The following is a 14,621-nucleotide window of genomic DNA, read 5'->3' on the forward strand; positions in this document are numbered from 1 at the left end:
TGGTAATCAGAGCATTGATTACCAGTGCAGACCCTTGGGGGGGGGTGCCTCTAGGGATGCCCACCCATGACCCCAGGGATGCCCACCATGGCCACCAGGGATGGCAATCAGGGCTCAGGGAGCCTGCCTGTGCCCTCCCCATCAGTGCTGCCCACCAGTGCCCATCAGTGCCGCCCACCAGTGCCCATTATTGCCCACCAGTGCAGAACATTATCAGGTTGTGACGTTACTCTTTATTCTCGCCTCTGCTCCTCCAGTATTCACAAAGTGTTGGCCCCGGTCTTGGCATTGCTACGTCAGCGGGGGATTGCGGTACTGGGCTATCTGGACGACCTCATCTTGCGAGCGGAGTCCTCTACTGCCTTGATGGACGACGTGGAGATTACTATACAGACCCTGAAGCAGTTTGCTTGGCTTCTAAATTACCAGAAGTCTGCTCTGATTCCATCCAGGAAACTGGATTATCTCGGTCTGACTCTGGATCTCCACAAACAAAAAAACTTTTTTTTTTTTCAAACTTTTCGTAATTTTTTTATTTGTTTAGCAAAAAATAAAAAACCTTGCGGTGATCAAATACCACCAAAAGAAATCTCTATTTGTGGGGAGAAAAATGACATAAATTTGGTTTAGGTACAGTGTTGCATGACCCCGCAATTGTCATTCAAAATGCAACAGCGCTAAAAGCTATAAATTGGCCTGGGCGGGAAGGGGGAATAGTGCCCGGTATTGAAGTGGTTAATGTGTACCGTTTTTTAAGTATGAGAAAAATCAGACTGCACATGATCAGAAACAAACAACTACAAAAAAAACACTGTCATTCCAGAATTTTTGTACATTCGTTTCTTCCTTGGTTCCCACTTGCTGTGCAGCATCAAAGAAAATCGGACGATCGTTCGCCTGATTTTCTTATTCTTACTGACCCCTGGGCATTTATTACTACCATTGATGTCTGATGTCAGTTCTCTGTTTTTGTAAACACAAAAGTGTGTGTGATTGGCAGCAACTGATCAGCTGACTTCATCCAAAATCATTTGCTGAAATCAGCTGCCAAACTAGTACTGTATCCAATCACAGCACAGATCGGCAGGGGGCGCGCTCATGAGCCAGCAACGTACAGGTATGTTGTCCGGTCTTCCAGTGCCACAACCCAGGGTAAAACTACTGTGGGTGGGCGGCAACTAGTTGGAGTTGTCATTTTGCACATTCGGGCCTTGAGCAGGTAAAAAGACAGTCAGGTCATTTACTAAAGACTCTGCACTTTGCAAGTGCAGTTGCACTAGTTTTGCCCAGAGATTAGTGAATGTGGTTAAGCTCTGCTGATTTCTATTATCCAATCATATGCAAGCAAAAGTGCATTTTTTTTTCCTTGCACCTGTTTGGGTATTCTTTACAAAGTGAAGCTTTGCCACATTCATTAGGCTCTCGGGGAAACGGAGTACTTGCAATGTGGACAGTCTATTTGCCTTTAGTAAATCAACTCTATAATCATGAACAAACTGATTGTGGCTTCAATAACCAGTGAGTCACTGACCTGGAACAAACCTACAGGTGAAGCTTTCATGCTTCACTGGCTGCATGCTTGTTCTTAGTTATTGACTTACTAGGCAGTGCACACAGGTTTAGGAAAGACCAATCCAAAATGGCAGATTCTATATTTCTGTCTTTGTAGACTCCTTTAAAACAGCTAAAAAGTTCACTTTGAGTGATGCAGCATTATTGCATTTTATCCAAAGAAATACAGCATAAGTAGCACTTATAGCTGAGCTAAGAAGAAAAAGCTAAATATTGCTTTTACTAGGAGATCCTGTCAGATAAAAATATAAACTGGAAGAAAAGTTAAAAATATACACACTTTATACACACACACCAGGGGTTTACAGCACTGAGAGCACGCATTTGTACAACTATTACTGAAAAATCCAGCATCCCTTCCCTTTTAATCACTGACCTGCATTATGCAGTAGATATTGAGGCTTGCCTGTGCCCATATTCCAAATAGCTTCTCTATATACATTGTCTGTATATGTATATAGCTGTATGAGCTGGGAGGGCTGCTGCACACATGAGGTTTTTTATAGAATGCATGAAGATAAAAAAACCTTTTTGCCTTTAGAACCAATTTAACCACTTACCGCCTGCGCCATAGCCGAAAGACGGCAACAGTGGGCTACAGTGTGGGCTTCCAATCCCGGGAGAGTGTACATTATCGTGCTGTCCACGCTCTGTGATGGTTGTGTCCTTTTGTTTGCAGCAGCCCCCCCAATCACAGCGGCCCTTTACCATGTGATCAGCTGTAAGCCAATGACAGCTGATCACAGGATGTAAACGCAAGCCAGTTATCGGTTTCTGTTACAGGGATATTGGTCCCAACAGTGCCCACCAGTGCTGCTAATCAGTGCCACCTATCAGCGCTCATCAGCGCTGCCAATCAGTACCTATCAGATGTGCAACCTATCAGTGCCACCTCTTAGTTCCCACCAGTGCTGTCTCATCAGTGCCACCTATCAGTCCTGTCTCATCCCTGTCCATCAATGCACATCAGTGAAGGAGAAAAATTCCCTGTTTGCCAAATTTTATAACAAACTATAAAAATGTTTTTGTTTTTTGTTTTGGTCTTTTTTTGTTTGTTTAGCAAAAAAAAAAAAAAAAAAAAAATCCCAGTGGTAAATTAAATACCACCAAAAGAAAGCTTTATTTGTGTGCAAAAAGATAAAAATTTTGTTCGGGTAGTGTTGCATGACTGCGCAAAGGGGAGTCCAGGACAAGTAATCAGTGCACTGATCATTAGTGCCCTGATTACAGTAAAGGAAGAGCAGTGCCTATCCGTGACCCCAATCAGTGCCCATCATTGCTACCTATCAGTGCCCATCATTGCGGCATATTAGGGCCACCTAGGCTGCACTGAAGGGCACTGCTTATCTGTGCTGCCTCACCAGGGCACGTTAGTGAAGGAGAAAAAGTACTTATTTACAAAATTTACTGACAGAAACTAAGAAAAACTTTTTTTTTATTTTTTCAAAATGTTCTGTCTTTTTATTTATTATTTTTTTTAGTAAAAACATAAAAAAACAGTGGTAAAAGAGATACCACCAAAAGAAAGCTCTATTGTTGTGTGAAAAAAATGATAAAAATTTCATTTGGGTACAGCATTGCCTGACAGCGCAATTGTCATTCAAAGCATGACAGTGGTGAAGCTGAAAATTCAAAGTGGCTAAGCCAGAACAAAAAAAAAATGGTGTGCCCTCCCCCCCCCCCCCCAAATCCATAGCAGACCCTTATCTGAGCATGCAGCCTGGCGTGCCAAGAAAGTGGGGAGATGAGTGAGCGTCTTCCCCCCCCCCCCCTCCTCCGTTTCCAAACCACACCAGGGCACATGCAGTCAGCATTAGGGGGCGTGATATGGGGGTGCTTTGCCCAGTCATCAACCGGTGTGTACTTGCTGGGTGGCCCCGCTCCTTAGCTATTTGAAAACTATCAGTCGTCAAAGCAGGCAGATGGCGGGAGCAGAGCTTTTCCTTTTTTTCAGGTCAGCGGTGGCAGAGGGCGGTGTGATTGATGGTGGATCTACATCATGGGATGCTGTTTTTGCTTTTTTAATAAAGGAATGGGGAATACCCCCATACCTATTCACATGGGGGGGGGGGGAGCCCTCTTATTAAATGTGTGAATGAAGCCTTAACCATTTCCCAAAACGGTTACATTTAGGGCATGTTGTGAATGAGAACTGCCACATTTGCTTGTGCTGTGTCATAACAGCTGTGCAACACCATGACAACTACAGATCCAGCAGAGGCTAATATGGCCGCTTCCTTGGCTGTAAAGGAAAAGTGGGTTCAGTTCCATTTTAGTACTGCCTATATAAATTTTACATACATACCCTATGAACTATGGATAATTCAGAGATGTCACCCTGAGGAGACAGGTAATGGGGCGATAAGGACGTGTCACACATTTTCAGGCCTCATTCACATGGGGCCTACTACAGCAAAAACCAATGCAAGGGCCATGTTTACTCACACGGGTACAAACTGGTGTTCTATGCATTCCTGTGCAGTCAGCCCATTGATATTAATATAGAAGTTGCAAGGCCAGAACTGCTGCTTCAAATCTGACCTGCGTGTGGACGGGTGGCCTCGAACACAGACCGTGTGTGTTTGGGGCCATGCACCTGCACTGATGTCAAATTAAGAGCAGTTGCTGTGTCTATGCAACTGCTGTGTTCTAATTGGTGTGTCAGTGGGACTGCCACTTGTACCTTCCTGTGCGGGTAAGCATGGCCTTCGCATTGGCATGGGCATAGGCTGTAGTACACCCTGTGTGAACAAGGCCTTACTGTGTGTGTATGGGCGCTGTACAGTAGCACTCCTTGTTCTGCATACTGGATGTAATTCTTACTATCTGGTTTTATTAGCTGTCAGGAAGCACATCATTTTGACATATATAGTATCATGATTTTTTTGAACACGTATATTTTTAACATATTTATAGTACAGTAGATGCATTTTGGCTTCACAAGGCAGCCTTAGCAGTGGTGGATGGTAACCGAGTAACCACAGAGAGCTGTATGAGGGGATAATTCTGGGGAGGCAACTCGCTCCCCTTTTCCTTTTCCCCTTTTCCAGGCATTCGATTTACTAAAGCTTTCCCAGGGACGTGACGCTAGATATTGAGACACTACAAACAAGTGAAGTCTGATTTCGTTCTTGGCCTTATCACTCCTAGTTTCCATGGGGACAGTATGAGTTTACAGCCACGCTGAAAAACTTTTGCAGCGGCACAGATTATTAATATAGAGTGGATTTGTTTGAACATTCTGCCATTTACCACAAATCATTTGTCTGCATCTGCTGTACAACCTGCGAGTCTCAGTGGAAAATCTGTAATTACGGTTCGTTAAAAACGGACCAACTGAGGTAAACGCTTTGCAGTCACCTGTCATCGATAGCACATTCGTTTCCATAGCGCATCCGTCCCCAAAATGGCCGCCCGAGTCATTAATTCCCTCACAGAAAGCTTCCTCATCTTTTGGGTGAGGCGAAAACCTTTTTAGTTTCTCATTTTTTAATGCAGCTTTAAGTCTAGTCTGCCTGAAAGAAAATGAAATGTCAATATGATTTATAAAACTATTAGAAGACGTTCTGGTGCTGCCCAGGTGTACGAGGACGGAAATAGCTGTGGGCCTTATTTAAAGATCTCTGCTGAGGTACAGATCAAGAATGCTGAAGGCTACAGTGCGCCGCTGTTCACACTGAGCTCTGTCTCCTTCTGAAATGTGTTTCGGAGTTCGCTGAAAATATTCATTGACGCAAACTGATTACATGGACATAGGAAAAAAAATTCCATTATTAAAAAAAGGGGGTCTTAAATCCAAAACCAAAATGCATATACAGTAGCTTACTATTCTTAAGATGTGGTGGCTGCATTTGTTTTCTTTTATTTCCTTCTCTTTTCACCTGTGACTTGGCCAGTAACACACCACCTGTATTACATCCCCCCCTACTCTGGATGAAGGAGTACAAGGAGCACCTTAGTAGTGATCGACCGATATTGGTTTTTTTTTTTTTTTTTTGCCGATACCGATATTTTGGTCATTGTATATCGGTATCGGCCGATATTTTCGTACATTAAAAAAAAAAATATTATTTTTTTTTGACAGGTACTCTCGTGGAGGGATCTGGGGGTCTAAAAGACCTCAAACCCCTCCTCTGCACATAAAAGCATTCAAAACGCCAAGTTTGGCTGTTTTGAATGCTGTAATTTTTTTGAATTTGGCACAGAGTACCCGGAAGTGATGTCATGACATAACTTCCGGGTTTTTACATGGAGACCCGATCAGAGCCGAATGTGGCTTTGATCGGGTTTTCTATTCAGCAGCCGTGCAGGCTGGTTGCCCGGGTCTCCCGGTGGGACGGGAGACCCGGGCAAGCCGCGGAAGGTGGCGGGGGGGGGGGGGTCCCCTCCCGCTCCTTGTAATGACAGCCGAGAGGCTTCTCAGCCGCATCGGTTGTCATTACAAGACAGCCGACCATCAGCTATGGACGCTGGTACCGGGGTGATGCCTATAGCTACAGGCATCACTCCGGTACAGCACTTTCCCGAAATATCGGCAATATCGGTAACCTCAGGGGCCAATTCCGATATATCGGGGAAAGTGCATATCGGCCCTCGATATATAGGGCTTTGCCGATAATCGGGCAATCCCTACACCTTAGGACAGCTGCATTGTTAATCTGGGGGAGCAGAGTATAAGGCAGGCCATACGTTATGCAAAATTGTCCGATTCTTCCATCAACACAGTCAACAGATCAACTTTAGTATTACCACTTTGTCCATAGATGGATGGAAATTAATCTGGTTGCTGCTGAACTTGAATTTCTGTATGTATATGGCTGGCTTAAAGTAGAACTAGGGGCAAAACCTTTATTTTTTTCATTTTGGATAGAGTAAAGGGAGGGTTATTATTACCCCTGTCAGTTTTTTTTATTTTGACATTTTGTCCCATCAGGGAAATTTTCTTTCACTTCCTGTCCCATAACCAAGCAGGAAGTGCGAAGTGAGAGGAAAAACAGGCGCCACTTGTACCCGGCCATCTTGGACAGTTCATATCAAGAATCTGGAGACATCCCCTGCGCCCTCTTATTGCGGTGGATCCCCCCTCCCCTTGTTTGGTTAGAAGCGCCCAACACCCACTTTCTTTGAAGCAGGAAGTGAGAGGTAATCCCTGCAAATTAAGAGAGTTCCTTGGGGGCCCCCAGGTCATCAGAACTAGTGTCCCCATTGAAGATTTCACTTCTGTTACTTTTCTGGGGACAACCCAAAATTTGAGATTTTCTTTTACTTTCACTTTCAATGATCATGGTAAACAGGACAAATATAGAGGGACAATCTCCCTAACGGGGTCACAGACAGCAATAAAAACTGAAAGTTTTGCCCTTAATTATTCTTTAAGGCTGGCCGTACTTTGCCTTTTTTTTTTATTGTTTAACAAGCAGGTTGAATGAAAAAAAATGTACTCTATTCCCACTCAAGCCTGGTAAACAAGGACTGAATATTGGCTGGTTCAACAGAAACCAGCTGGTATTCGACCCTTGTGTATGGCAGACTTTCCGACAGAATCCGGCCAAACGTCTGGCTTCTTTCGAAAGGGCATGCTGAAAAAACAGCAGCCAATCAGCACTTGCAGCCAATAGCTGTGAGCTCTGACCACTGTGTTCTGGGAGGGGGGGGGCAATCAGAACACAGTAGCTCAGCGGGGATATCGTTGTACTAACATTGCATAGTTAGTACAGCGAGCCCCTTATTTTTTTCTATTTCTTTCAGCCCACTGGGTTGAATGAAAAAAAAAACGAGTGCGTACCAGGCTTTACATTTGATTTGAATGGGGAATCGCTCCCGCTGTGCTATTGTATTTTGACAGTGGGGAGACTTCCCTGCTGTCAGAATAGAAAATCGTAAAAAAAAAAAAAAAAAACATCCCTGAAATTAAAAACTAACAATAATCTACTAGTGTATAGCCAACTTTAGACAAAATTTGTACTTTGAGCCCAGGTTCACACTGATGCGGTGCGGAAATGGCAGCGAGTTCAGTGCTAATTCCGCCACGCATGCAAATTGCACCCTGTTCATGCGAATCGATGTGGGTGTGTATGTTAAGTTGACGATACCCCAAAATTGGCTCACATGATGAAAACTCGGTTGAATTTCTGTCATTTGAACAGTTTGTTCATTTTTCGTCCAGATCGAAAATCGGTTGCAACGTTTTTGAGCCCAAAAAATTGAAGAAAGAGTTTTTGGAAAACTTTTGCCAAACAGACGGTAAATTCAAAGGTTAATATTTTTCCCCGATTACATTCTAAAGTGTTTCTCGCCCATTAAAAATAAAAAATTGAACTGTTGGTACTGCGCAAATGTGGCCCGTTAGCCAAAAACGAACGAGAAACTGATTCATCTATGTCCATTAAACGATTTATCTGAGAAATTGGTTATTACATGATGGCAATAGCGTTTGCTCTCATGAGCGTGTGTTTTTTTTTTTCAAGCACGTTTGAACGATTGTTTAACTAGTGTATGGCTAGCAGAACTTCAGCTTGTTCAATTAAAGTGATTGTAAAGTCAGAAGGTTTTTTTTATCTGTATGCATTCAGAAAAACACCTGTGTGCAGCAACCCCCCCATAGCCACCCTAATACTTACCTGAGCCCCATCTAGATCCAGCGATGTTGCAGGAGTATCTCGGCTGCCCAGGACTCCGCTCCTCATTGACTGAGACTGCAGCGTGGCGCCATTGACTCCCGCTGCTATCAATCAGCTAAATGGACACAGGGAGCTGTGACTCACCTCGGGTGCCCCCATAACAAGCTGCTTGCTGTGGGAGCACTCAATAGGAGGGAGGGGCCAGGAGCACCACAGAGGGACTTGAGAAGAGGAGGTTCGAGGCTGCTCTGTGCAAAACCATTTCACAGAGCAGGTAAGTATTACAGGTTTGATATTTTTAACTAAAAAAAAAAAAGAAAACACGGGACTTTACAATCGATTCAAGCTTTGACATTAGGGTCCAATGCAAACCACATGCATACCAGTGTTTTTTTTTTTTTTTTTTATCTGAATCTAAAACGCATAGAAAGTAGGTTATATGGTTTCCAATGGCATGGTTGACACCAGTGGGGTCAGTTTCAGGGCGTTCCAGTTCAAGAAAGAAAGTAGAACATGCATTTGTCCTGCACTGTACTGCACTGCACTGGACGCAGTAAAAAACAATAAGTGAAGTACCGATATCGTTTTTTAATACCGATATTTTGGTCACCGGATATCGGTATCTACCGATATTTTCATACATGTAAAAAAAAATTTTTTATTTTTTCTAAAGGTACTCCAAACCCCTCCTCGGCACTGAAAAGCATTCAAAACGCCAAGTTTGGCTGTTTGTTTAAATGCTGTCAGTTTTTTTAATTCAGCGCCGAGTACCCGGAAGTGATGTCATGACATCACCTCCGAGTTTTTTACATGGAGACCCAAGTCTTCTCTCTGGCGGAGGTAGGATGCCCGGGTAGGAGCCGCGGAAGGCAGTGAGAGTGGGTGGGGGGGACCTCCCCTCCCGCTCCTTGTAATGACAGCCGAGCGGCTTCTTGGCCGCATCGGTTATTATTACAAGTCAGCCGACAGGCAGCTATGGACGCTGATACCGGGGTGATGCCTCTAGCTGCTGGCATCACTCTGGTACAAGCACTTTACGAAATATCGGCAATATCGGTAACCTCAGGGGCTGATTCCGATAAATCGGGGAAAGTGCATATCGGCCCTCGATATATGGGTGTTGCCGATTATCGGCCGATCCCTAATAAAAACGCATCGAAATACAATAAAAGCTTTATCAAAAATACACTGGACCCCACGGGATGAAAGACAAAAAAAACCCCTAGAATGCATCCAGAAGCGCATTAAAAATACACATGCAGAAATGCATCCGGAACGGATCTGGAGTGTGTTTTTTTGTGGTGTGAACCGACCCTCAAACCTAGAAGCTGATTGGTTACTTTGCACAGCTGCACCAGATTCTATGTGCACCAGTTTTATTACATCTCCCCCATAGTGGCAATCTATACTTTGACAGCTAGAATGCAATGCACTATCTAAGATCTATAGTGGGAAAGTTTTGTCACCCGTATACATTGTTACAAGAGTTTATAACCTGCAGCAAACATTTTCACCCGAATCCAATCATTTTGTGTGTTACTATGAAAACCATTGGAACAGTTGAATCGGCCTGCTTTGTCCATGTGTATGTATATTTCATAGAGTGATAGATTACTTGCACAGCGATAAGACTATATGTTTATCTAGCTGAGTAAAGCAGCCACTTTGCTGTAGTTTGAAGTCCAGCAGCGATCTGACTTGCTGTTTAATTTGTGATATTTATACCACGGGTTTGTATAATCCTTTTGGATTAATACACTGGAATATTTACTTTTCCCTGCAAAGCTTCACATATTTTTAGCAGTGTTTGTTTACCTTGAAGCCCTTCTTCTGCCGAACTTCAGCTTCTTTGTCATCATGCAGGCACAGCAATCTGAGCGTCAGGCCAAAGGGACTGTCATCACTGGTGAAGCGAGGGGGAGTACCCGAGGCGTTAAGAGCAGAAGTTTGGCAACTGCTTGCTGGCTGTCATGAAGACCAAGAAATGTTGGACAAGTACAAGAACCTCATCATAAAAGTAGGAGCGCTTTAAAATGTCTCTTTCATGTGCGTTTTGCTGTTGCTATGATGGCCATACACGCTTCAAATACATTTCTTGCAATCGATGAGCGTTTCGATAAAAACGATCAAATCAGAAACGGAGTGAATAGCCTTAACTTCCCTTTTGATCTATTTACTGATCAGGTTAAGATTGAATTCAATCAAACGTAGTCGACCGGCCAGGGCTGAAATGTATCCATTGTTTTGCGTCAGTTGGCAGTGGTTTGGTCATGAATTTCATTGTATTTCAAGGTTGCCTGGTGGAAACGGAGATATGATTGATAACGTACGATCATAATCTCCAAGCATGGAATTAATTCCACTTTTCTGTATACGGTATATCAAGCGATTGTGTTTAAGACTATAAGTAGGTTATTCCTATTGGGACAGATTGATCATTTTATTGAAGTGTTTATGGCCACCGCTCATTCATTGGGTATTTTGTGTTTGAAGATACTGTTGGCATCTAAACAGATACTTCTAGTGGTGTTTTGCACTCTTGATGGAAATTGAACATACTGGGGTTGATTTACTAAAACTGGAGAGTGCAAAATCCTGGTGCAGCTATACATGGTAGCCAATCAGCTTCTAACTTTAGTTCAGTTAGGGCTCTTTCACACAGGCGGACTGTTCGGATCCGCCTGTCAGTTTTTTTGGCGGATCTAAACGGCCCCCCCATACATCCCTATGGGGCATCGGATGTCAGTGGAGACATGTCCGCTGACATCCGATCAGATCCGTCAAATCTGGACAGACGGAAACCCTATTTTCCATCTGTCCAGAGGATCGGTTCGAGTGAGAACGGACCGACGGTCTGTTCCCATGCAATTCCCCCATAGAGATGCATGGGGAACTGATAGCTGTGTCTCCGCACACAGCGCGGAGAACAGCTGTCATCCTCCTGCTCAGCGGGGGATCGGCGAATCGATCCCCTGCTGAGATAAACGGAGTCCGTCCGATGGACGGAGTGTGTAAAAGGGGCCTTAAGCTTTGACGAAAACACTGAAAACTGATTTGAAGAAGAATGGAAACTAAATTGTGTGGATTGCGGCTGCTGCCAGAGGGTACAGGGTTATGGGTGCGTTTGGTACAGTTAAATAAAGGAGACCCCGGGTTTGGGGATATATCTCCAGAGGTTAGAAGAAGCAGAAGAGTGAAGGAGGTTTTATGAGAGTGCGATTTATGAGGGCACATGCCTCAGCACCCTGTGGGTTTTATTAGCATGTGGGATTAGAAGTAAGAGGAGATGAGTGCAGTAAAAAGGAGAATGCAGAATAGAACTTTTCCTGGATTAATGGTCACCAGAGTACCCACTTGTACCTGAGCCAGTTTAATCACAGCTTTGCTTTAACAAACGTTATTCCATCAGGCCCTTTACGTCTGCTGCACCTTAGTTCACGTGATTCTGTGTTGTAAATTGGAAAACCATTCGCCTGGGGCAGAGTGTTGAATGGAGTTAGGCCAAACAGTAGTGCTTTTATTAATGTGGAAGCTTTCTCTAGGTTTCTGGAATAATTCCTTGGCTCCCACATCTGGATGATGTGCCATGTAATGTTGAATAGCCAGAATTGTGAAATTCAGGTAAAATAAATGCATTGCATTGGTGGTTTTCTGTGTCACTTTAGGTTACATTGTTGCCAGCAAGAGAACACCATAACCATACTGAGGTTGTCATGGTATACAAGGGTTGATTATAAACCACAGTCCTGAAATGACTACACTTATGTAGTGCTGGCATTCCTGGCTTCTTTAGAACTATATTTTGTCTTTAAATAATATTAAAGTAATGTAGTAACAAAGATAATTGTACTCTTCATATAGTAAAAGTTTTTTTTTTGACAGCATGAAGTTGGATGGTACAACTTTTGTCTTTAAAAAATAAATAAATAAATAAAATATTACCTTAGCTTTACCACAATGAAGCTAAAAAAAAATGATCATACTTTATTTATTTTTTGCCAAATACCCTCCTTACATTTTTATCTATATTCCAAACTTTTTTTCAGTTTTGCATTAAGTAAGGGAAGGTTAAAACTTAACATAACTCCAATGCATGTGCAAAGAAGAGAATTCGTCCCGCATACAAGAATCACGTGTTTTTTCTTGAATCTTGGTGTGCTTTGCATATTTCTTCCAGATCTTCATTAATCCGTTAAGAAATTTTGACTCTGTGCAGGAGATTTCTGTAATAAAGACTGGTCGCTGCTTCTCTCTCTCCTTGTGCAGAGTGACTGGTCTTGTTTCCGCCCCCTCCCTGTAGTTTTCTGCAGGCAGCCTGAAGTAGGTGGAGCCGGCAGTGTCCCTCCCACAGATCAGCTGTCTGCACAGACTATGTGTAGCACAGTAATGAACTCGCTGCTAGTTTTACGCAGTAAAAATGTAGTTTGCAAAGGTTGATGTCGCACATAGTGGATTTATATCCTTTAAGGCTTTTTAGGAATGCTTTGAAATGAATGTTTTTGTGTCCGAAGTTGAGCTTTAATCACTTGCTGACCACCTAACTGGGAATTTACATCACAATGTTGTCCTTAAATACAGGGGTTATGGCTGCAGCTTGAAGCGGCTGGCTTTCAGATAAGATTCGCCATTGGATCACTCCTATAAGCGGCAGGATAGGTGCACACCGCCGCTTCCTGGTGGTTCCCGGGCTTACGTTACTGATCGCTGGGCCTGGGAACCATCCGGCATGATGGCTACCGCTCATCTCTATGCCCTTGGAGGACCGGAGCAATGTCACTTCTAGTTCTCGGGCCAGGTAAACATGGCTTTTTTTTTTTTTTTTTCTTAAAGCAAATGGTAGAACACTTATTATTTTGTTGTTAATCTTTTGTTGTTAGCAGTAGAGTAGAGATTTGGGGTCTTTTAGACCCCAGATCTCTGCATAAAGAGGACCTGTCTTGCTGTATTGTTTTCGCAAGGGATGTTTACATTCCTTACAATTGCAATAAAAGTGATCAAAAAAAGGGACAGTGTAAAAATGTAGTAAAAAAAAAAATGTTTTTTTTTTTAAAGCTCCCCTTTCCCTGCGTGTTCGTGCGCAGGAGCGAACGCATATGTAGGTCACGCCCACATATGTAAACAGTGTTTTGTACCATACATAATGTATTGCCGCAAATGTCTAAATAAAAGCGATAATTCTAGCACTAGACCTCCTCTGTAACTATAAACTGGTAACCTGTAGAAATTTTTAAAGCATCACCTATGGAGATTTTTAAGTACCATTTTTTTGCGCCATTCCAGTGCACAACTTCAAAGCATGACATGTTCGCTATCTATTTACTCGGTGTAACAACATATTTCATATTTTACAAAAAAAATAAAAAATGGGTATGTATTCTTTTTTTTTTTTTTTTTTATTAATTCAAGTGTATTTTTTCCAACATAATTGCGTTTTGAAAAACACAAAAACCTTGTGATATAAAAAATTGCAACGACTACCACTTTATTCTCTAGGGCAGTAATGGCGAACCTGGACCCCCCAGATTTTTTAGAACTAAATTTCCCATGATGCTCATGCACTCTACAGTGTAGTGGAGCATCATGGGAAATGTAGTTCCAAAACATCTGGAGTGCCAAAGTTCGCCGTCTCTGCTACAAAAAACAAAAATATAATGTTTGGGGATTGTAAGTAATTTTCTATATAAAAAAAGTATGAATAAGATTTTTACTTGTAAACAACACATGTCAGAAAAAGGCTGGGTCTTTAAGTGGTTAAACAAGCATTTAACCCTTGCTGTGTGTGTTTTATGGGCTGACTGCAGTTTAGCTTTAAAAGAAAAACAAAGTGCACCCAAAAGCAAAACAGCATAGCTTTGCACATTTAGTTTTAAATTTGTATGGAGTTCTCTTTTATGTTGTCAGCCCATCCGCAGAGAATGTATGTCAGAAAGCTGAAAGGAATGATCTCGGTGCAGAAAAATGGAGTGTGACATGTATCTGTTCCTCCGCCTTTTAGCTTTGTGTTTAGATAAGACAAGCAGCTCTGTGGCAGGCAAGCAGGCATATTGAGCAGAGTTTAGTGGAGAAAGACAGGTATTATTCCCCGAGACATAACAAGATCTTCGTTCCCACATGTGGTACCAGTGCGCCGTGACACAGACCATTATGCAGTTTGTCTTTCATTTGCCAGGGCTCAGTGTGTGAGCAGAACCATTTCTCTGGAATCATTTTCCGAGACATCAGATCAGCACTGTGCTTGTTTAAGCTGTTTGCGTTGCACTGCTTATGATTTCACAAAGAAATATCATCATGTTCTGTAGTGAAATGTCATGTTTAGTCAAATGTCTGGTCACCGTTTCCTGATCAGGAAGATTTTTCAGGGTTGTATATCTAGCATACATCTGTATAAAGAGGAAGAAATTGTAATGATTGCAGCTGATGTATAAACAC

The 14,621-nt window shown here is 42.7% G+C and overlaps 1 protein-coding gene across 2 annotated transcripts in view; it reads left to right on the top strand.

The window, feature by feature from the left end:
• The window catches only part of RABGAP1L (RAB GTPase activating protein 1 like), a 588,371-nt gene that overhangs the window by 128,182 nt on the left and 445,568 nt on the right, over positions 1-14,621 (top strand). For both annotated transcript variants that reach the window (XM_082265880.1, XM_082265881.1), the window contains exon 12: positions 10,056-10,209. In XM_082265880.1, coding sequence (XP_082122006.1) covers positions 10,056-10,209 — 154 coding nt within the window. The remainder of the gene's footprint in view (positions 1-10,055; positions 10,210-14,621) is intronic.

Source organism: Pelophylax lessonae (assembly GCF_965119305.1).
Source record: "Pelophylax lessonae genome assembly, chromosome: 8".
NCBI classification, from domain to species: Eukaryota; Metazoa; Chordata; class Amphibia; order Anura; family Ranidae; genus Pelophylax; species Pelophylax lessonae.